Genomic DNA, 24,873 nt, shown 5'->3' on the forward strand with positions numbered 1-24,873 from the left:
TAAAATTGTCTTTTCATAAGTGGAGTCTGTATTAATTACGAAATAATAACGAAGTTTAATTGGCTACCCAATGCCTGTAGACACATTTCTAGTGTCAGCAATAGATGGCAACACAGACACCACACTGAGCAGACACACGAGGCCACAGTCAGAGAGAACACAATACATGCAACCAAAAGCAGAACCACACAGGAATCGTTTGCACTAATTCCTTCTGTAAAGTTTAAATGATGTAATTGCACGAAAATAAATTTCCAAACAGATGGAAGGGGGGGGGAAAGAAGTTTCAAATTCTCAGTTTCTACAGAGTAGTTGCTCAACCACTCTTTTTGAAGTTTAAGCCAGCATGCAAATCATTTTTCTGTTTAAATTCAAAAATTTCAGCAACAAGATGTGTCACTGCGAAGTATAAGGCAATTACGGAGAAACTTGCAGAAAACAGGAGTTTGTTTTTAAATGAGCACATTTACAACACTCACTTTCACTAAAGAAATCCTTGAGATTCTACAAAAACACTGAACTATCTAAGGCATCAAACACTCTGCATGTTCACGAAACCTCCAAAACAGAGGATGAATGTGAACACTGTGACGGGGCAGCACAGCTTCTCTGGGCAACCTGTACCAGTGTCTCAACACCCCCACAGAGAAGAAATTCTTCCCTATATCCGAGATAAATCTACTTTTTTTTGGCTTAAAACCACTGCCCCGTGTCCTGTCAGTACAGGACAATAAAAAGTCTTTTGAATAAGCCCACTCTAAATACTGACAAGGTGCAACAAGGTGTGAGCCCCAGCACCTGGAGAGAGGAGCAGCACTGCCTTCGTGCACTAAACCAAAATATTCTGGGGTTTAGATGTAAGCTTGGACTCTGGAGTGTGTCCCTGATTTAATAGTTAGCCAACAAACCTATTAACTAAAGCTTAAATGATTTAGCAAAAACATATCTTTCAGAGGAATCTAACAATATAGAGGGTTAAATCTGTTTTACATTACATCACTTTACTGGCTCCTGTAGCTCACATTAACAGTTTTGGAATTAAGCCCAAGCGCAAATTGTGCTTGGAGAGTCTCAGCAGCACATGATCAGTACAGTGTTTTATACAACAAGGACTTTTCTAGCATTTCTTCAGCTAAATAGCCACAATTTACATCAACTGCTCCAGGCTGAATAAGGCAGACAACAGCACCACTCCCCACTTCGATAATCTCAAGCTAAGGTAGAAAAACTGAGGCTACAGGTTCTACAGAATTTTGTGTATCCTATATGGGAAAATAAACAAATCTCCTTTCTTGGTAAGTTATGACTTGATCTAGCTATGAAATAGGAGATGGTCCTCCAACTGTGCTTCAAAGATTGTGTGCAGAGGGTTGACAGAAGGTTGGCAGGTCAGGCAGAGCTGGAAGGAACAGGAAGGGTTCTGCTCATAAAGCCGTCTGAGGAAGTAGCTGCTCTTCCCAAGCATGATGCTCCAGCTGTTTCCATTATCAAATATCAAAATCATTCTTAACAGAAACATTCTGAACGACTGATTTACAAAATGAAACCAGAAGCTGCAGTCCTCACATCTCACCCAAACATGGATTTCCAGGATCAGGTCCACAGTGCAGCAGTATCTACAGGAGACACACGTCCTTGATACATATTTTATACATAATCCATTTTAATATCAAGACCTTAACCACAACTGGAATCACTGCTGGGCAATAATGTTGCTGCCTACTGCCAAAGTGATAAATGAAGGATTTGGAAAAAGGCGAAAAGGAGAGAGAAACTTTCACTGACAGAACTGAACAGGTCAGAAAAAAGAGATGTAAATTGGTCGGTCACTGAGAGAAGAGCAGTGCCAGGTGCTGACACTGGCAACTCACCCATCACAGGAGAGGGGAGACCCTGCCCACCCACACCTAGAGACACAACCTGCATTCCCTGTGTGAGCCTGGATGGGCACCTTAAAGCCCATCCCAGGAAAGGGCAAAGGAAGATGTTTTCACTGTGTAATACCTGCTGGATTCTTTATCCCCAAGGGTACCTGTCACAGGTCAAAGCAGCTGTACCAACCCTCATTTCAACTGCACAACCACACAGCTTCCCCTGCTTCTGGCTGAACACCATAGTTCTGAAATTAAACACACTGTCAGAAAGGGGCTGAATGAAAAAAAGGAATAAAAACTTGAAAATCCACTTCAAGCAAGAAGTTGTTTTAAAAATTGTAGGGAACAACTCACTGGTTTTTTTTCTATTATTAAAAAAGGTCTACAGTCCAACAGAAAGACAACTGCTGTGCAGTACTCCAAGCAAGCTGGAATTTGCAATACACACATTTGGACATTTCAGTGTCCCTGTTTCAGGCACTAAAACTCCAACAGGGAGCATCAGCAGTACAGGACAAGAGAGAAAAATACCTTCATAAATTTATTTGCACCACTTTTTGCAACTAACTCAAGGTTTAACACCACGTGCCCACAGCAGTGCTTACAGGCAGGAATCCTCTAGTGCTGATCTCACCTTCAGCTTTATGTTCATCATTTCCTGTTTAACTGGAAATGGGTTTTATCCTGGGCTGAGATGCAGCTGGAATCAGGGAAACCTCATTTCAACACTATCAATGAATGCAGTGTACACAGATGAACAGAAGGTCTTTCCAAATCTCAATAAAATACTGCATCATTCTTTGGTTCTATCACTCTAATCCCATTTTCCTATTCTGGAATGACGTTTGCACTACTTACTGTAAAAATTAATGTTAAAATACCATTCATACAAAAGGTCATTTCAAGGCTACATTAATCAAAATTATTCAGAACATTAGTGACATTAATGATATTATTGGAGAGCTTGGCATGCAATAGACACAAAACTGACTGCAACAGCAAAGCAGCATTTTCCAAATACTCCATGAAAAGCTGCATTTTGTTGTACCAAAAATGCTTTCAATTACTGAGCCAATACATTACACTCAAAATGTAGGTTTACTGCATATCAAAGAGATTCTCTGCCTTCATAATATGATGAATATTGGGGGAAACACTTTCTTTTTTCTTTGTGATTTCAAAATCTGTCTATTCTGACGTGCCACTGCAATATAATGCAATGTTAAACACTGTGCCATGGCATTATTACACCATATCTATCTATTACCAAGCAATATCAAGCCATCACTTAGAGATGTGTGACAAACAGTAAGGGAATTCTCCAGCACTAACTGCTACTGCTACTGCAATAAAGCCCATAAAATACATAAATGCACCCAAAGTGCATCTTTTAACAGGTTGGTATTTGCACATCAGGCACATGAGAAAATATACTAAAAATTCACTAAAAAAATAAGAAGGGGGGGGAACCTCCCTGGGTTGTTGGGTTCCCCCTACCCCACTCCTGCACATCTTATCTTCACAGCTTATCAAATCCTGTCTTCCAGGATTCAGGACACTGTAGCTCTGACCATAAATGACTATAACATTATCTTTGAGGATCTCCCACGAGTCTGACAGTGCTGACCTGTCCACGTTTCCTTCAGGATTCAAAACCAGCCAGGCTCATGTCACTGAAAAGGAAATTCCTATCTGAGAAGTCCCCACTCCTCAAAATTAATAGAAAATCTGCAGACATTTTCACATTAATATATTAATCATTCCTTAGGGTACAAAATACTTTGCACCACTGTTTATTTGCTACAGTGCACATGAATATGTTACTCCATCATTTCTTTTATTGATATAATTTTTATTTGTTTAGCAATTATGCTCTTCTGGCGTTTTCTGATGAGTAGACAAAAGGCAATTAACCACACACGACAGAATATTCACTCATTACAAGATATCATGGCTAGAATGACATCTTTATTATCAATAATATATTTTAAGTGCTTTTCACTTAGAGCAACCTCTCCAAACTACTCAGGTAGACAGGCAGGCAGACATGGCCAGGGAAACCATCCATCAGCATCCTAATGCCTGACATGCTGAGGTACAACACACAGACCAGTTCTGGTGACTCTGACTGATTACATCAGTTCTGTTGATGCAGAAAATAAAAAAATGATAAGAATAATCAAGATAAAGAACACCATCTTCCAGCAGGGCCTCTCAGAAGTTAAAGGAGTCACAGAGCATCTTGGAGAGGCTCTCTCAGGGATGCCAGCTACTGCTGACCCAGCTGGCAGCAAGCAAATCCAAAGAAGTAGGAAGGGAATAGATGAAATAGGACAAAAACTCTGAGACAATTTTAATGTTCTAAGGGAAATTTTGCTTTAATGGCTTATTTTTAAAGCTCCCTAAGTAATATGTTGCTGTAAATAGAAATATCACTAATCTGTTTCTAGTATAGAAATAATACCCAGACAGCACCTAAGGAGAGGGAACAGGTGTCTGAAATCAAGTTACACCTACACTGTGCTCCACAATCCTGTGCACCCAGTGCTGGGGAAGTGGAAAAGCTGTGAAATTACTGATCAACACAAAGCCAAGCTGAGCCCCCTCATCAAGCAGAGCATCAACACCCATGGAACGAGCTCTGCCATGTGACACCAGACAGGTAACTTAGGAAGTGTATTATCTGTAAACAAATGAAGCTCTCTCTGGATTTCAGCCAACTTCTATTCTCAGCGAGCCACACTAGAATTTCCACAGTCAATTAGTGCAGAGAGTGGGTTTATTACCATGCTTTTGTTTGCAGAACTGAACATCTGCTATTAGCAATAAATACAAATAATCAAGGAAGGTATTGGAAACATGAGGCTGATTTCATGAGATTTGTTCCATTTCAGAAAGGAAAACGATCCCATAAATCAACAAATATGACTTCTAAAAGCCACAGAGCACTTGGTGGTACAGACAGATGTGACAAGCAACAGAAAGAGCTTCACAAGCAGCTTGTTGTGTCTGTGGGGGCGGGCAGAAGCACCAAGAGGGCTTTACCCAAAATCTTGGATAAAGGGCTGCTCTTCTTGTTTATGGAATATGGAAGGAAAAGCAGGAAAGAAAAGCCATCTCACCTGATAAATGTCAGACAGGCTGCTGCTCCCAGAGTCACTGGCAATGCTGCACCCAGACTGGCTGGAGGGCACGTGTGTCACCTGAGGGTGGGGATTGTCCGTGAGGTGCATCTTGGTAAGGTCAGCTGGGAGCTGGGAACGAGAAGGATTTGGGGAAAGGCAGGAAAAAGAAAGGAAAACAAGATGCATAAGTCTGATTTGAAGGCACGGTTATTTAAATAACTTTTGTTACATGTTTGTATTTGAATTGTTGAATTGTCGAATCAAACTCAAAGTGAATTTGAATCTGTAACTCGATGTATATTTTGAGAAAAAGTTAATTTAGACTAAGCTTGCCCAATCACACTCCAGATTTCATATAACTGATGGAAGATGATGCACCTTTCTACAGAACACAGGTCTGGGCTCTTTATAGTTGATATCCCCCAAGAAGATAAATATATGGTGCTGGCCAAACAGCCTGCAGTATTTAACATCAGCTGACGTTACAATCCAATATGAAGCAGGATTCCTCTTTATAAATTCAATTTATGCACCTTAGTTCGAGAATAACCTTTAGAAAATACCAATATAAAACAAAAAGTAATGTAATCTAAACAAAAGGTTTGGTCTATAAAGGGCTTTGAATTTTAAGGAAATGAGTACACAGAAAGAATGTGATGCATTTTTGGTACAGTACCTCTATTTTATAAATCTATCTGTAAGTGAGCACACATATGCAGATATGCAAATTCTAGTGTATGACTCAAGTCCATAAACATGGTTCTTTCTACTGAAAAAAAGCAAAAATCAGCAGTGGCTTTTGAAGATTCAGAGCTGCATGAAATCCTATCAAGTAACCAACCCTTTAATTCAGCTGCTTGTTTATTTTCTGCCACATGTACTTCTAATATTTTTTAAATTTATACTCAACAATAGGAAAAGAACATTGCATCAAGGAATCATAGATCTCTACGTGCTTTTACCATTGTAAATTATAAAAGTGATACACTATTTCCTTTAAAAAATGTTCTGATGCAGAAAAAAGGTCCAAAACTTAATCTGACAGAATCAAGAGCTATGATCAAATTAAAAGATTTCTTCTGTAAAGATTCCACATTGTCATGTCAGTCACATTCAGTCCTACAAATTAAAAGACAGTATTGTACAAATGCTGCTGATCTGGTATCAACTTTATAAATACTGGCTAAAGAGAAATGGTAAACAGGTTTTGATTTGGAATCGTGTTTTTATGTCCATTATTTGAAGAGCACAAAAGAGAAGCACTTTACCAAATATCAGTTCACTATTTTCTAAAAAAAAGTGGCACCATAGGTCTTCCCACCCCCAGAAAAAAAATTTTGATACCCTCTGACACATGTAGCAATTTTATTATCAAATTGTGATGAGGAACATGGGGGATGTTGTGTCCCTTGCAATTCCCATGACATTCCCATTGGCAGTCACTACTCAAACCAAACCACTCTATGGGCTATGAAAGACTACAATGCTATTTCTCCCTCTCCTAATTCTTACCTTATTCTAGTTTTGTGTATCTTTTACTAACAAAGTATAAAATATCCGACCTGTAAATTCATATCTGTGGTCACGTGTGTCTGTGACAAGGAGAAAGTTTGAAATGATTACTAAACTCTCACAAACTCCCACAAAAAACCCCATGGGAGCAGGAGGTATTAAATAGTGAACTTGAACCAAAAGGGAACACAACACTTTGAAGCCACCAGAAAAGGTTTAGCAGGTTGAAAAAAAAAATCTATTTTCAGGACTTGAGAACAGCAAAAAGGTCAAAGGATTCAGGTGACAAAATCCAACCCAGTGGCCAAAGGAGCCCTCGCTGTGAGCACAGGGGGGAGAGCTGATGTGACCTCCCAGCTACAGCAAAACGAGCAGCAGTGAAGCTGGGATTTAATCCTATTCCTCTGGCTCTCCCCAGGTGCTGTTCCAGGGCAGGGCTGGGTGTGGGTGCCACAGGGTGCCACTGCTGCCCTGCTCCTGGAGCTCATCCCCAGCCACGCTCCCACCACTTCCGAGCCAGGTCAGCACATCACTGCCCAGGGAGAACATCCAACAGCACTCTGGGACTGCTGGCAAACTACCAGGCAGGGCTGCTGGCAGAGACACTGCAAGTCAGTGGAACTGAAAAATCCAGGAGTTTCAGGAAATTACAGAACAAATCAGCCCATAGAGATTCATTACCCGAGTATTGCTGCAAACTCCTCAGCCTGTCCCCAGCTTTATAAGCTCCCTAATTCCAACAACCAGCTCCAACTTCAGCTTCCATCTTTCCATCCATGAGCAAGTCCCACACTGACTGTGATAATACAGACACAAGGAAATCTAATTTAAGCTCCCTGCTATCCAGATTCTCAAATTTTCAAAACTACTCCAAGAACACAGTGAGCAGGACCAGGAGAAGAACCAAATCTATGGGATTTCCCAGGAGAACAAGGGCAGGTGCCTGCTCTCTGCCAACAAACTGGTTTTATTAAAGCCTGTTCTGGCTCAAAGACATCACCAAACACACACAAATACCAACTGCCACATACAGGCTATCTTCTCTAATTTAGTTTTGATTTTTAAGGTTCTTGTAATGAACACTGTTTTCCATACCTAGCTTGAGAAGTGGGGCTCTGTCTGGTTTAGTGGAAGGTGTTCCTGTCCATGGCAGGGGGTTGGAAAGGGATGAACTTCAAGGTCTCTCCCAGCACAAACCATTCTGATTCTGCAATTCTAATTAATGCTGGAACAGGACGTGGCTCTCAAAATAAGCAAGTTGTGGATATACTTTGTATGCCATTTTCACAAAAACTCACTGAAGACCAACTCAAAGCACCACCAGCCTTCCCAAAGGAGTATTTCTAATCAACTTACTACTTCTAATCACAACTGATCTTCATTCCCCCTGCCAGCACTCCCCTTCATTTCCATCACCTATAAAGGGTATGTACAACACTTCTGCTGGACTCTGCAATATATTCTTGTAAAGGACATTTAATGCAAGTTAGATGCAAGGAAACACCACAATATCTCCTTAAATTTGAGAGAGAGAGATAAGGTTTATTTGAGACAAGTGACCTTTGAAGTACTGCTTGCCACTCTACTCGATCTCCCCAAATAAATCACAGCTTCTGCCTTTTGTATGTCATTTTTATTACCCAAACTGATTGTTCTTTCCCTCAGAGCTCACTAAGCAGCAAGACACGGAGAGGATGTTCCTGTACCAACATGACAGCGGGCACAGGAAGGACTTGCTGGATGGGGTAGGGAAGTTGCTGGAAGTGACATAAAATTGTCTTAACTACTGATGATTATGACTTTTTTTTGGTGAAACTTAGAAACTCTTGTTACAATCACATCCATACCTTGAAAAATCATGCATTGGGACACAAGTACAAAACAGCAACGTTCCCCTATGCTCACCTTAGAGGCTTTGGGATGCAGATGTATGCATCTGCAATATCTTCCAGGTGTGTGCCCCAGCAGCCACAGACAGGAAATCCCCAAACATCCATGACATTCTGATAAACACTCCAATAGACTACTTACTTGCCACTTTAAGCCACAACAATTTCATTTTTTCCCAAGAAGGGATAATCTGGAATTGGAATATGAGTACATCTGACATGCTGGCACAGCCTGTCCCTGCATCCGTGCCAGCACATCCTTGTGACTGACCTTTCCAAACAAAGGGATATTTAGGACCAAACCCCCCACAGGAATGCCACACTGCAGTTCAGAGCTGTACAAGAAAGAAAGTTAAGAAAATAGAAGTTCTGGTCGGTACAGCCACCTACAGCTCTGCCCTCCCACTGAGTCAGGAAAACACAGTTGGTGATTACACCAAAAAATCTTGGCTCAGCAAGGGAATTTTTAAAGAGAGATTGCAAACTGCAGTGGGAAAAAAGGAGAGAAAAAACACTGAATCTTTTGGAATCTCTTCCTAATGGCAGCATCAGCCTGTCTTGCCACACAAACCCAGAAGCACCAGCAGCCTGGACTAGGTTTTGTTAAAGGTGTGTGAAATTTGGGAATAGGGTACAGAGGGACACCCCACCCTGCTCCCCAGGACACAGCTGAGGGTGGGTCACTCAGGAGAGAGGGGAGTGTAAAAGCCAGCTCTGAGTAACAATTAATAAAAACTGATGTGAACAAAATATTAAACTTTCCCCACATCAACCGTAAAAACACCCCAAGGTGAAGACTCCAGAGGTCCACCAGGAGCTTGGCTTTTGCCATTGATTTCCTGGGTGCAGCCCCAAAGCACTCCTGCTGCCAAACCAGAGAAAGCCCTAAACCTCTGCAGGCCCCAAACCTGTCCCTTCTCCTAGTACATAACAGTGCAAGAACTCTCACACAGAAAAAACCAAAACCAAACCATAAAGAGCAGTGAACTTTTACAGAAGTGCTTTTTGTCCCATCCAGACAGAAAGAACGCTCAAGTCTTGCACATACTGTAGAAGACAAATTGGACCAACAGCCTGAATTTTCAGTTTGGATGGAGAGGCAGAGCTGGGAGCAGCCCTGCTGCTCTGAATGGTGGGATGAGACAAAATACAGCAACAGGACACTGTAAAAGTAACAAAGCATGGAAGAAAAGAATCTCTGCTCATATCTGTCCTTGGGTAACAACCTTAGAACAAAAAGATGGTTCTCAGGAAGACTGTGGAGAAACCTATGGATGAGTGAGGGTAATGAATGAAATCTGGGGAGGTTGGGAGGGACAGAAGAGAACACAGACCCTACAGCTTCCACCAAAGGTGTCCCAGCTCAACGGTGCTCAGTGTGACACCAAGGGGACATGGATCAGGCCACACAGACCCTCAGTCTGGAGCAGAACAGACTTCCTTTGCTTAGATGAAATTATCAGCTAAAAATGGCTAAAGAACCACCCAAGAATTGGTGAGAACCAAATAATACAGCCACAAAGCTGTAACTTCAGTCACGAGCAATTTGTACTCTAACAGTCAGGAAATTCATCAAATAAGGAAAAACCATTCAACCAGAGTTCCAAAATTATTGATCTACTAAATAACCATTCAGGCAATGCATTCCAATAAATTATTTTATTTCTTGCAAGCAGGTTGAATGACAAGAGACTGGGAGCAGCGGGTGGTGAACTGACAGCAGTAACTCCAGATTACACCAGAGAGCTTTGGGGGGACTGAACCAGTCCCCAGAGCTCAGCTCTGTCTGCCCACTTTTCAACAAGGTTTACTTGCAAAGAGTATTTGATTTTTTTTTTTAACAGGCGACCAGGACATCTTTGTTTAATACAGAATTGAGAACTTTCTAAAAGTAGTTTGGCAACAAGAGCAGAACAACAACAACGTGATGGTTTCTACAGGAGACTGCTGAGGTTTCCCACAGTTCCCCAATAAGAACTGTATCGAGTTTAACAAAGATGAGTACAAGGTCCTGCACCTGCACCCAGTCTCATGTCTGTAATTTTGAAAATAATTGGGGTGTGAGCTCTGACACACAGCACAGCTCCCAGGCCAGCAGAGCGAGGAGAGTGCGTCTGCAGTGACATTTAATTCCCACGTAAACTCCATTTACTCTCAGCAGTGAAGTCACACAGAATACGTGGGAATTAAATTAAAGGCTAATTTCAGTATAACAGACTTTTAAGATTGCACATGCCCTGTACACCAGAGCAAATGACGTGACCTTTGACGAGATGACCACCCGTCAGCTCCTCTGAGAGGGACACTAGAAATGATGGTCAGCCCGAGGACAGCTTTCCTTTGTGTGCTCCTCAGGAAGGGTTGGCTAAAAATAAAGGCTCTGGAAAATCATTGCAGAGGTTAAATAGAGAGAAAGGCAACCATAGAAGTCATGAGTGAAGTTCTATCATAGGACAGCTACACAGACTCTTCTCTTATTCCCCACTTTTTTTGATGGAAAGGAATCATTAGAACCTCTTTTGGCACAGGGACCATGCCCTTCATCCTGCATTTTCACAGTGATTTAGTTTTGGATTTGCTGGTATCTTTACCCTGCAGAAAAGGCACATCTTTGCATTCGTGCCACAAGTTTTGAAAATACCTGTCAGTGTTTCCTGTTACGCTTGGGATAACCAAAAAACACAGGCTGAAAAGGCACAGACAACATGAATTTGCAAAACAGTCTTGACAGAGAGACACAAGACCTACGAGTTATCTTTTTCTACATGTGAAAGACACTTCATGATTGTGTTTCACCCTGCAGTAAATGCTATGTTTATTAAACATATTCAGAAACATCCCACAATGAGGGCAGTGGCCAAAGGATTCATCATTGGAAAACAGATTACTAAAGGAAGCACAACCTGCATAATTCTCCTGGTGTACAGTGTCCGTTCCAAATTCAAATTAATGGAAAGAAAATGCATAACAGGGAACCAAAAGGTTTGCCTGTTTCTTTATTTGGTGCTCCTTGACAGCAAAGTTTTTTACCAGTTTTTCTAGGTCCCCATATGGATGTTTACAACCCATCGATCCAGTCTGGACACGGGAGAAGCATCAGCCTCTGAGGGAACAGTCTGTCCTTCTCCAGGCCGTGTAAGCAAATTTTCTGTCCTTGGTTTTACAGATTGTCAGTAATCTTATACCTTATTTGCTTTTCTGAAGTTGCCTGAAACGTTGCCAGCGAGAATAATATTCAGAAACAACACGGGATTTGTTTTCCACGGAGCACCCGAGGCCCAGCACAGCCCTGCGGGGTCGGAGCTGCCGTGGAAAACCCCAACCCGCCATCCCCTGCAAGCACCAGCTCTCCAAGACAAACAGCCCCAAAGTTAAGGCACAGATATCAAGTATTTTGTTTATGGCTTGAGGTTTTCCATGAAGAGGTTTGCACTGCTTTGGGCTGGAACCCATTAACACGTGCTCAGGGCAGCAGCTGTGACGGTACTGGGTAACCTCTGAGCTTTAGGAAATGCTCCTGCTCTGCCTCCAGCACACCCAAGTGGTTTAGGGACAGCAATTTGCCTTTCTCAGATGACACAGAAAGCCTGCACTGTTACAAACTGCCAGCTAAAAAAAAAAAAAGTATATTTGCCTTCAGTCTTGAACCAAACTGCCAAACTAAAGAGACCACTTGATCAAAGAGCTGAGCAGGATCCTCTGAACCAGAAGCTCCCACCTCTCCCTTGCTGTGTCTACATCCTTCCAGTCCCTTCATACATCATTTTCTCTTTGACACCCTTGATTCAACACCTTCCACAGACTCAATATTGAATTAGTTCTGCCTGAATTTCTCCCTTTTAATTCCCATTTGCACTTCCAGTCTTTGCGTCCCCCCATTTTCTGGCAGCTCTGGGAGCTTTCCTCTTTCTGCTGCAATCTCATGTACACCTCCAACAACTCTGATTTCCCACAGCAGGAAAAGCTCTGTCCGAGGAGCTGGAGTTTTTTCTTGGCATCAGTAAATTATTTTAATCATCTCGTATATCCTTCCAGTAAATTAACAAGGAACCACCAAAACCCACAAGTTCTCTGAAGTTATTCTGCAGAATTTTCAGTAGGCTTTTTCACAAGGATTTGTATACATTAACTCTGCTTTTGCTCACCTTTTACATACGAGCTACAATTCTGTTCCAGTTTAAAATACACTTAGAGCTGTGTTAATGGGAGAGGAGAAAGTTGCTCCTCTGAGATACAGAGAGAGGCCACTTAGGTGTCCACAGAGAGGGTAAGATGAGCCCAGCCGAATTAGCCATGCTGACATCAGTCCTCAGCTAACTTAATGCAAACAGAAACATTTCCTCCTTAAAGACCACAGATGGTCCACCAGTGGCACAAAAGCAGACTTATTCAGATTTTTAAAGCCCAGCAATGATGTCTGGGAGTGGGTTTTTTGTTGTTTTTAAAGCCCACTGATGGTTCAAGGTTTTTCCCCAAGAGGTTCAGATAAAATCCTGTAACCTTCAATACCATGATGCAAAGAAAAACGGTGCCTATCCAACTACACAAACTTCATGACATTATTTATTTCAAATCACGTTTCAATTCATTACCTACAGTACCTACTCCAATTGTTACCAGTACTACAGATATGAATCTCAAAGAAATAAGGACCAAGCTGACACCATTCATGACAGCTTTGCACTGCCTTGAAAACTATCCCTGGAGCCTTCCTAAAATATCTCCAGGCTTACAATAAAATAAAAAAAAGCGCACACAACACATAAAAAAAAAATCTTAAAGAATTAATAATCCCCAGGGGCTGTTCTGTGCCTCTGGCAGCCAAGAGCTTTTTGGTCTTCATGGCTCCTACAGCCCATAGAAAATAAAATCCTCTGAAGTATTACGTTTCCTTAGTTACAATAAGGTGACATGAGGACAGAATTTCAACCTAAATTCTGGTGTTGCCTTAAACCACACATGTAATGCAATTTTAATTTGGTTTTCATATGTCTAAATTATAGATTACTACTATGCCTTAACTCATGACAATGTTAAGTGTCTGACACGCAAACGTCTCGGCTTTGGAGAGAAGTGGGTCTGCAAACCCACCTGTGAAAAACTGTACCAGTATTGGTGGGAGCTCCATTATACTGGGAATATCCAGCAGGTAAACATAGCTGATGGTTGCAAAAAATGCAACTTAACACAGACCAACTCTTCTCTGGTCCACTCAGAGTAACATTTTTTAAAATGCCAAGACTTGTGCTTTGTTATTTTGACCATGAAAAAGGACATGTTCAAAAAGTGCCATTTTCAGTGCCAGAGATCGAATTTTACTCTGTGTTCTCGCCACTGAAAATTAACACGTTACAAGAGTAAAAAGAGCCTTGTCTGAATAATTACAGTAGGAAACAAACTGTGACAGGGGCTGGGGATGCTCCGAGTTCTGTGAGGAGCGCAGGAACTCCGGCAGCAGCCCCACGTTTGGGAACTCTCACCCCCAGCCAGTCCTGCAGGGCACATGGAATTCCACATCCACACCGAGCTGCATCTCGACTGAATAATTTATCAGCTCTTAGACACACGGTTGGTAAAACACAGCGGCGATGACGAGCCCTCTTCACACATCCTCAGGCTGCTCCATCCTCACCGCAGTGACACCCAGGTGACAATCAGCTCCAGGGACACACCGAGCAGGGCTCCAAGGACGGGGGAGCACAGCAAGCACGCTGGTGCTGCCAGCATCACCTCGGAGCCAGGAGCTGGGCAGGGAGGCCCTCAGATCCTGCACATGCTAAAAAAACAACAAAGGAGCACCAGTCTCCAATGCATGTTCCCTTTCTGCATTCATCAAGAAATGCATTCGTGGAAGTGAGAGGGGCAGAACAGGGTGGTCCCAGCTCAGGCTGTGGCTGTAAGGGGAATTGTAACAAAGCAGGCTTAGAACAAACAAAGTCTAGGAGGAAATAAATGAACAGATAGGTATTTATTTGCATATTAAGAGCCAATTTCCCATAAAAACAATACTTCAGGAAAAGGCTTTTTCTGTTGAAAAGTGGTACGATGTGTACTTGCCCTTAAATTTAACATATTGTGCAATAGACTATAAGAAATTCCACATTTTCTAGAGTAAATGGCCACACAGCTCATACTAAACCATTTTTATCTTAATAGACTCTCAAGCAAAAAGTGTGGTTAAAATGTTTCATGGAAGATATCCTGCAAGCTGTTACAGAAAAGAGAATTGAAACTTTTATTGTCATTTGTTAGTCCAAGCCTTCACTCTCCAAGTGCTCAGGGATCACAGCACTGAAGGACCAAGAGGCTGTGCTCCTACAAATATCATGGAGAATCAAGGTAATCCTTCTGAGCAGGGGATGGAGGGGGAAAAGATCAGAAAACACAGGATAGGAGAGACCATAAATACTCTGAGGAGCTGGCTGAAACTCCAAAAACTCAAAAGAAGGCTAAACCATGCAACCCAAAGTTCACAGGAGGGAAGAGAAGCATCAGGAGCCAGGAGAGGAGCTCAGGGGGACAATCCCCCCCCAGTGATGACAGGGTGCTCCACATGGCTGAAACCTGGGCTGGAAGCTCCAGGCATGAACAGAGAGAGACTGGAGGGAGAGGCAAGGCCAAGGAGAAGAGAAAGGCGTTGTCAAAACTGACAGAAAAAAAGAAGGTAAAGGATCAGTTACTCTATTTGCACTGAAAACATTCAGAATTCATCCTACCAGGGCCACTTTCCATAGAAGTGCCTTAGCAAAGACAAGGATGACATCGAATCCAATCAAGGACACACTATCAAAGCTCTGTTTTTCTTCTAAGGAGCTGAAAATAAACCTTTAATTGCATGAAGGTTTCAACTTGAGATCCTGGAGATCAAACTATCGATGCCCTTTGGAACCAGAAGATGAGGTTACACTGATTTTGGTTATGGATAACCAGAACTTGCATCACATCCCTCTGAGACAACACCAGAAATAGGAAAGGGACTGAAAAATGACTCCAAGTCTTCTGCACTAACCCAAACACAAACTTTTACAGAGCAAATGTATCTTGTTATTATGCCTCCCATTATTAGATTTTATCTAAACAGCAGAAAGAGAAGAGCACAGAAGCCTAGAGAAAATAAATTACTGCCTACTGCTGTAAGATAAGTTTAACATGCACCTGGGATCTTGAATGAAACTGTTTCCCTTCACAAAAAAAAACATTTTAGAAGCTTAAATGTTAATTCAAAAAACTCTTATTTTCTATAAAAAGCACATTATCTCAAAAAGCATCCCTTTTAAATATCCTCTATAGAAACATTATCCAGTCATTCTGTACTTTCCCCATCAGACCCTCCTGCTTCACAAACAGGGTAACTGTGGATACATTCTAGGCTTGGAAAATTGTTAGGATGTGCATAAAATTTCTATTACAGAAGAATCATATACATCTAAATCATTAAGCTTAAAGATCTCTTTTATAATGACTTCACAGTGCAGTTAGAGTAAAGAGTCCAATACCACAAAGTGCATCACAGACAATTTAACAGAGAAAGTTATGATCAGAATTACAAAGATGATCAGAATCCTGCTGAGATACTTCTGAATTATTTAATTTTTTTGTTTTAAAACACTGCACTGGTATCACAGGAGTTTAGTTCAGTGTAAGCTGAATGTCTCTTGTCCTCACAAACACAACCAGCCTATGGAAGCAGATCCCCACAAACCTGATGCAAAGTCCTCTACCTTCTCTCATCCTCTTCCAGAGTCACAGTGGCCTGACAGCTGGCACTGCTTTGATCACTGTTCACCACACTCCTCGCTGCTTATCACCCTCCCCACGTTCCCTCACGGATGCCTGCATCTATTTATCTCATCTCCCACAGTCCATCATTCCAGGAAGGACACAGGACCCAGGGCAGGGACCACCCCTCACGCCGGGCAGTTCTGCCCCTGTGCTGGTTCCTCCAGACACGACTGACAGAGAACAACCATCATCTTCCTGCCAAGGAGCTGCTGATCTCTCCCAGACACATTCCCAAGGATCAGCACAGTTTTGAGGAATACATTGACCTCCAGGAGGGCACTGCAGAAATTCACCACGCTCACAGTTCTCTCCTCAGTTCAGCCTCCTTTTGGCAGCTCCTGATGCAGGAAAATAGATTGCACTGATCACTTTACACAAGTCCACTCAGTCCTTTTACCTTCAGAAGCCAAAGGCCACGGAGTCTCTGGGGGATGAGGGGTGGGTGCAGCACCAACCAGTGTGTGCTGTGCAAACTGGAGTGGACACCCCTTGTGCTTGGGGAACATCTTCCCAGTGCCCACAGAGCTCCTGAAGCTTCTCCTCCTCCACAGCCACACCAATTAACCTCCCCAGGCTAAGGTTAACCTTCAGAAGTGTTCTCCTTCGTGTACCTTCATGAAAGCTTACCTTCATGATTAGTCATAAGAAATATGACTTCATCTTGCTCTGATTCAATCCATGGATCATCACACTGTCACATCCAGGACAGCTGTAATTACAACTGAGTCAAGAGCCCATTTTCAGACTATTGCCCTACACCAGTTTAAAAGCAACTAATTAAACCAATTCTGGGACAGATCCACATAAACCTAAGTTCTAGTTTCAAAATAGTATCACAAAATACTTGACATTTTCAAGTTAAAAGTTATAAACTTGCACATTTAAAATTCTGACATCACTTATTTTGCTGTATTACGTATTATTATAAAACACCTGTCACAGAAACAGATTTTAGTACAAAAGTTAGCTAAAACCAAAATGCAACAAACTCAGATCTAATTCAGCTCATCAGTGTGTTTAATCCTATGCACACTTCTCTTCAGTCACAGAACATCATGAACAGATCTCTTTAAAAGTTGGAAGGGGAGTTGTAGGAATTTTGGGGTGCTTTGTGGGGTTTTTCAGAAGGAAATAAAGATGCTTTACCTTTTGTGGGTTTAAAGGTAAAAAACTTTTAGCTATGGATTGAAATGCAAAGCCAGTTAACGGGTTCTCATCAGCCATCCAAAAAAAAAAAAAGAAAGGAAACCCAAACCTCCCCCTCCCCAACATTTTATACCATTTCATTTATGATTAGTAACTGAGTGGTTAAATGGTTTGGCTGCTGGGGCAGCAATCTGCTGGGTATTGTCCACAGAGCTGACACAGGGGTCAAAAACCTTTTTTATATTATTATTTTACCCCTGTCAAGCTCTTATTCGAGCACATGGTTTCTTTTTTGTGGTTTCTCACTTCAGCCCAAACTCTATGGAAAGAGCAATCCCAGCTGAAGCCCCAAGGTGACTAAGCATTCCTTAAGCAGTATTACAACATTCAAACCTCCTTAATAAGGGCAGTGCAGGTAAGCCAAGCTTAAGTAAACTCAGCCTTTCATAATTAATGTCTGCAGAGTAGGAAGGGAATAAAAGAGAGCCATGGATGATGCTACACAAGCCAGGATTTGCCAGCAGGAACTCCGAGGTGAGGAGCCGCAATTACTGCCCGAGGACACAGAGCCCACCTACCCTGCAGGACCACGAGGACCTGCAGCTCCTCTTCACCTGACAACAGGCTGGACTCAGCACATGGAAGAGCCCAAATGCAGCCACCCCAACTCCCATATATTCCCATGCTGGCTTTGGCAGCCACACAGGGACACCCCAAACCCAGCACCGCTGTCACCCCACACACCACGAGCTGTTATCAGGCAGCAAAACCAGACAGGGAAAACCATCCTGGACGGGGCTCCCACATGCCCAGCTGGCTTCTCCCTGTGCCTTTCCACACTGGCATGTCACTGAGACTCTCAACTTTTTGGGATCAAAGTCAAGAGCAAAGCTCCTGCTCCAAAGTCAGCGCCGCATCTCGCGCTGCCCAGAGCACAAGGGTTTTGCCCACTGCCTCCAAACCCTCACAGCTTCCACATGCCAGAAAGTTGCCCAGTCTTTATTCTAGCCTTTAGATATGAACTAATAGTAAATAATAATTTAGAAAATGAACATATGCCTGGCCTCAGGTTTGTAAGGCAATTCCCGTGTCTTAGGCAACTACTTCTTGGGGTTAGCCTTACTAAAACACCAGGAACTCAGCTGAGCAAACCATACAGTGAGAGGCTGATAAACAGTGTATTTTTTAATTTCTTTAAAGGCTTTTCTCTGAAAAGGTGGGTTTGCTCGAACATTCTAGCTTTCATTAGCTCCTTTGAAAGAAACACCCTTCCCTCCCCAGTTTCACAGAAATACTGCATTCTCAGACACACAAAATAATTTGGGTCCTTTAAAGCTAATTGTAATTACATAGCTAAATAATTAACCAATTCCACGCTGCTGCACAAAGGAAACAAGCAATACAGCTTCACACAGCTTGGAAATTAGAACATCAGTGGGTTTGTACACCAATATTTTCAAGTTAGCAAAATATGCCAGCAGTTATAAAAATGTTACACTTCAATAACACTCGCCTCACATTTATAGGCTAAAGAGCAAGCTTTACACATCTCATGAGCAAATGGCATTTTTTTTATACTTGCTGTTAATTTGCAAGCTATTCATGTATAAAACAATTCCACAATTTCAAGGTCCTCCCTTCCTGTTTAGAAATGATTCCACAAGAATAGTTCATGCACAGCTAGGATTCCAGCATCTCCAAGCCAGCGTGCTGCTGGGATGAGAAGGGAACACTCAGACAGCACCAGGGCTGTCAATACATGTCACAGAAATGCAGCACAGACAAAATCTTACTTACTTTGGAGGCCCAGGGCTGCAGACAGTTGGCGTAACATCGAACAAGAAAAGCCATTTCTTAGGCTGGGGGGGGAAAAAAAAATCTTTTTTAAAAAAAAAAAAAAAGGGGGGAAAAAAAAAAAAAAAAAAAAAGATAGAAAAACCCCTTCTGCTTTCTCTTTAAAAATCATAAACCAAAGCAGCAAATGTACATATATGCAACTTCTCAGGCTTGGATTTCACACTGAATTCAATTACAGCTTCCACTAGATCTGAGGAGTTTTCAGTATTGCAGGGAGTTAGCAGCAGCAGCATCAATTCCTATAAAAATGTTCCAGTTTTAACAAGCACATAAATTCAAATCAAAAATGTTTCCTAGCTTTTCAAATACAAATGTCCATACGTTCCCCCAGGCAAGAGGCATGCACCCAAAAAGTGCTGCTAAAATTGAATTAATTCAGAAATGGATTAGAACTGCAGGTTAAAGCAACAATACATTGAAAGGCGAGATATGAATTCTTCAAATTTCTTTTTTTCTCTTCTAAAATGCATTTACAAGTGGCTTATCTTCGGGTCCACTTTTCAGAAACTTCATATTCGTATTGTAGACGAAATTTTGCAAAGGTTCTTCAGCGTCTTAGGCAATTCAGGAATCCCACATCCTGGATATTAAAGTTTCTTCTTTATACTCTTGTCCATCACAACTGCAAAAATTGAATTAGCGTCCAGACCGTAGCTCCAGGATATCTGCTCTAACAGGTTTGCACTGTGGAATGTATTAAAAGCCTCTGCAATACAAACCCTTTCCTCTTTTGCCTCCCCCCCCCTCCTTCTTTTTTTTTAATGCAGTTTACAACTCTGCAGTGTTGCTCAGTATTCTAATGCCTCAGTCCGATAGCACGGCTGATCCACGCCTAGCTTCTGCAATTAAAACATTTCTGTAATGCCCAACAAAACAGGACGTCCATGGCTACAGCAAGGCTGCCTGCCCGAGTCCTAATTCCTACTATCTTTGCTTTTGCTTCTCAGCAGCTCCCTCAGGAGAAGCTCCCATCGATTGGATGCTCCGCAGCAAGATGAAATATCTAATAAGGAGGAAAGAGAGTGGGAGGGGAACGGAGCTAAAAGGATGACATCACCTGTATAGAAAGCCTTTAGAAACTGCATTAGATCAATTGGCTACTGGATCTGCAGATGCAGCCAACAGAGCATCTTTACTGACCTAATATAAACACACATATCAGTACAACGACTGCTCAGCAAACACCCTGCTCCACAGCAGCTTTTATATCATTTTAGCATCTATTCATGGATGTGCTGGAACTCTGATTATTCTTCTTTTTCTAAATCTTTTTTTTTTTTTAATTAATCACATGCATCTCCTAACACTTTCAGCAGCATTTAGGTGGATTATTTCTTATCTTTGCATCCAAATCCAGAAATAATTAAAATAAATATCTGCAGCCATTCACACACACACACAGATACACCCATCATCAGCTCACAACAATTTCTGCTTTTATGTATGTGTGTCACACAAGAGCCTCAACATTTTTATCTCATCCTATACACTCATTAGGAGATTTTTGTCTAAAATAAGAAGTCAATTCCTTACTGAAAGGTGATGTTTATAATCCTCATAATTTTAAGGGTTTTGAAACCGTGTTTAAAACTTTTGGTGTGGGGGGGTTTTTTTTCCTCCCTCAATCAAGACCGATTATGTTTCTAACCCCAACTGCCTTAATTCTGCAGGAGTCAATTCAGTTTTATAATCTCTTTTTGCAACTAAAAACTGATATATTTGCAAGGAGCTTAGTGTCTTGGATGGCAGCCCAACGTGCTGGAGAGCTGCTCCAAGGAAGCACGTCCGAGATCCCACACCTTTGAGTCGGGTCCTCCCGATGCTTTCGGTTCCTAGAAGGCAAATGACTTCTGCTACTGCGCAGGGGAGGAAAGGAGGGAGGGGACAGGGAGGGGGACAGAGGGTGCTGGCTCTGTTAAAGCCATTATTTTGTACTCTGGATCATTTACTTCGTCCACAAGAAGGTGCACTCACTGTTCCTGTTTTTCCCCCTCTTTGGAAAGAATTTCCATCGCCGTACATCACATTATTCCCAGTTTGCATCACACTCTGGGGTACTTCCCCAAAATAAAACTATCCCGGGATGGCCATGCTTCCCATGCTGCCCAGGGGTCCCTGGTGGCAGTGAGGGCCAAAAATCCTTTTTTTTGTTTGCTTGCTTGCTTATTTTTGAATATTGAATCAGGCAGTTCGAGGCAATCCACAGAAAGCTCTTTTCCATCTACTGTGCCAAGGGACATGTGGAAGAAGATTCTCACATTTTTGAAGCCAAGTTGTACCAACAGGACACCACTCTTCATCTCAAACCAACAGCTCCTCAGCAGTCATCCAAGAACTGAATTCTTCCCAAATAATCATAGAATCATAGAATATCCTGAGTTGAAAGAGACCCACGAGGATCATCAAGTCCAACAGTTATGATGGGAACTGCACCTTAACTAAGAAAGACCTTACCCTGGAGCCTTCCAAAACTGTTGTAAAAGAAAAAAATTGGCATCCATGTCTGAATTTACTCAACCTCTATCAGACAATGAAAATAATAAATGCAGCAAGGGTCCATAAACAGTACTGGGTTTAATTTGTATTTAAACATAAAGGACAATCTGAACTTAATTCCTGCGCTTGCAAAATTTGCAAACACAAAGTCTGATTTTTAAAAGCTGAAAGCATTTTAATTACTTTAGAGTTTTACAATGCACTACAGAGCTATATAAATAGCTGTTTCTCTTACTGTTTTTTCACTACTGAACAATAGGCTGGGATATGTCAGCTTCATCTTACACGACTGTATTGTCCCTTTTCTAATAATTCATTAAATTGTATTTAAAAGCATCTTAAACATCCTTAATGCTACAGTGATAAATCTTCAGCAGCAACGAACACCCAAATACTTTTATGCTGTGCTACCTGTATTATAATCACCATTTATATCAAGGAGAAAAGAAAACCCACCCAGCCAAAGGAACCCTCTCCCTGCCTGCCTGCCCCCGATAGCTGCCGGGGCACATCTCCCCCTCCCAGTGCATTGTGCAGCAAACTCGATCCCCGGCACATTTTGGCACGGATGCCATATTTTACAAGCACTGTAAACACCAGCTCAATAATGGGAACAAAATTCTATTTCCTTCTAGTTTTTGCCTTTAAGTGCAGATGACATCATCCCTGTGGCCGCGCCGCCAATGAGCGCGCCGGGGGTCCCGGGGGGCTGCAGCGCAGCCCTGCCCGCCCAGCCCCGGGCGGGGGGAAAACCTGACCTACTTCCACACCCCAGCTTTTGGGGCATCCCCCCCCACCCCTTCCTGCTTTCATTTCTTTCTTTCTTTATTTTTTTTTTTAACACATGCCTCTCTGCAGCCCCGGCTCCCCGCAGCGCAAGGCTGTGTTTTTATAAATCGTCTGTTTAACGACAAATCTCAAAACCAGAACAACTCTGAGATGGAAGAAAAAAAAATCTGATGCAAAGGCTTTGTGGTGATCACAATCAAAATACTTGTGAAGGGCTGCAGCACCGAGCAGAATCACAGTCAGAAAACCTCCAGTCACATTTTAAGCCTGAATCCAAGTTTTCAGAGAATCTTAAGGAAAAAGCAGTCTGCAATCTCTGAATTAAAGGTGGTCTTTGTTCCTTAACACTGATTTATTTCCATGCTGAAATACCACTCCATACATTTCTCTGCATCATTCCCTTTATCCTCCCATAATGCTACCTGAATCCTCCTGACTGTTAGACAATTAGAATGGGCAGATTTGGTTAAGAAGAGTTAAGTCACTGAAAAATGGGATGTTTTTAAAACGATAGTGAGGCCTTCCATAATTTAAAGGTTCATTTAAACACATGTTCAGTTTGGCAGGATTAGAGCCCTCTCTCATTTAAGGACACCACAAATGCAAGTCCTGCACAGGCAGGGAGAACCCGCAGCCCCCAGCAGAAGGTTCCCCAGGAGCAGCACGACTGGATCAGTGAGAGGGAGAAAAGCCCTTTGTGCAGCGCCGGCGGGGAGGAGGGTGATGGTCTCAAAGGCATCGTGGCCCTGGCTGATGAGACAGGAGCCGAGGGGCCTGGGTCTGCAGGCTGGGCTTGAGGACTTCTGTCCTTTTGTCCTCAGAGCCAGGCGGCTGCTGATGCACTGTCCCTGCCACGCTGTCCCTGCAGCGCTCAGCCACGAGCAGACACCTTCCCTTGCCACCCCCATTTCGGTCCAGCACCTCCAGTCACATCCTGACTCCAAGCCCATGGTGGGGGCTGGGGAAGGCGACTGGCTGCTCAGGAAGTGATCTGTCACCGCACACAGTCGGGCAAAGATGTTTCAGGCTAAAATAATTCATTTTAATACAGTTTTCGCGAGGGGGAATTGCCGAACGCAGCGGCATAATGCAGAAATATTTTAGCATTAAGGGCACCTTCATCGAGAGGTTATTTCCATAGATCTGAGTACTTTAAATCTGTTTGGGCAGGCAGGCAATGGGGAGTGAGGGGTTCAGGAGGCAGAGCCAGCTGCAGCTCCTGCCATGCTGGCACAGCTGGCTGGATTCGGTGTCACTGCCATGCTGCTCCCAGTTCTCCCCACCACTGAACTTAAACACCATAAATGATTCATAGTACTGTCGTGGCAGGGATAAAGAAAAGAGAATACAACCCTCCACCCTGTTCCTGACCCTTTTAGGAAGAGGAGGCGGGGAAAGCAGCACCCTGGGCTCCCCTTCCCCTCCAGGGTGACATTCCGTGGTGCCATCGCATCCCTACGTACATCACTTCCCACAGCAGCTCTCGCTAACAGGCTGCAGAAAAATCCTACCCAAAGATCTGTAGGACTCATAAGTAGTATGAAAACACGATCCATCCTAAGGGAAGGAGCGAGGGAGAGGAGGGGGGGGAGCGGGAGAGGGAGGGCAGAGACTGTCATCATCCCTGAAGTGATGTAAGCTTCTAAATATAGCACCAGCAACACAGGAGGAACAATAAAAAGGCACCATGGGTTGGATTTCTCCGTCGCTTTCGCGCTACCCCGACCATCTTTTTTCAGCTGCCGTGTTAAGCAGGGAAAGGTCATCTCCTACTTGCAGGGGTTCAGATTTAGATGGTTTATAATACTTTCTTAACCATGTTTATAAATTGCAGCTCTCCCCTGCCGCTCTGTCTCGGCACACATGCTCTGCAGAGCCGGGCAGAGCATGATCCGCATGGCAAACAGGGACAGCAGTGGGGGGGGAAGGGGGAAGCCCCCTCTGCTACAGACTCAAAGTTCCTTGCTAGGGTTTGATTCACACCACGCTCCTCCCTTCCTGCCTGCCATCTCATTTCGGCAAGGGGTGGGGAAGTCTGGGAAGGTACGCGACCCAAAAATCCCTGGTGATGAAAAGGTAGGGATACCAACCACATAGGGTCAGTTTGTGGGATTGAATCCACCCAGAGACACTGAGAGGATGAAATCTTTAATATCCAAACCACATAGGGTCAGTTTGTGGGACTGAATCCACCCAGACACACTGAAAGGACAAAATCTCTAATATCCCACGGCAAAATTTTCCAAAGTTTTGCTCAGTATACACAACCTCAATCTAGTCTCAAAACTGACATCACAGCCCAAACCTAACACAGACCTGGCCGTGGTTTCCTCATCTGCTACCAACCTGGGAAGCCAGGAAAACGCAAAGCCTACTAAGATATATAATTTCTCATCCCCCAAA

The 24,873-nt window shown here is 42.8% G+C and overlaps 1 protein-coding gene across 6 annotated transcripts in view; it reads right to left on the reverse strand.

Annotated features, from left to right (window-relative positions):
• RAPGEF6 (Rap guanine nucleotide exchange factor 6) overlaps positions 1-24,873 on the reverse strand; it is a 114,505-nt gene that overhangs the window by 37,450 nt on the left and 52,182 nt on the right. For all 6 annotated transcript variants that reach the window (XR_003534120.1, XR_003534119.1, XM_027682672.1 and 3 more), the window contains exon 7: positions 4,997-5,128. Coding sequence is in view for 4 of the 6 variants with exons in the window: in XM_027682672.1 (XP_027538473.1) it covers positions 4,997-5,128 (132 nt within the window). In the remaining 2 variants the exon portion in view is untranslated. The remainder of the gene's footprint in view (positions 1-4,996; positions 5,129-24,873) is intronic.

The sequence above is a fragment of the Neopelma chrysocephalum genome, unplaced genomic scaffold (genome assembly GCF_003984885.1).
Source record: "Neopelma chrysocephalum unplaced genomic scaffold, ASM398488v2 Primary Assembly neopelma1_63, whole genome shotgun sequence".
Taxonomy (NCBI): domain Eukaryota; kingdom Metazoa; phylum Chordata; class Aves; order Passeriformes; family Pipridae; genus Neopelma; species Neopelma chrysocephalum.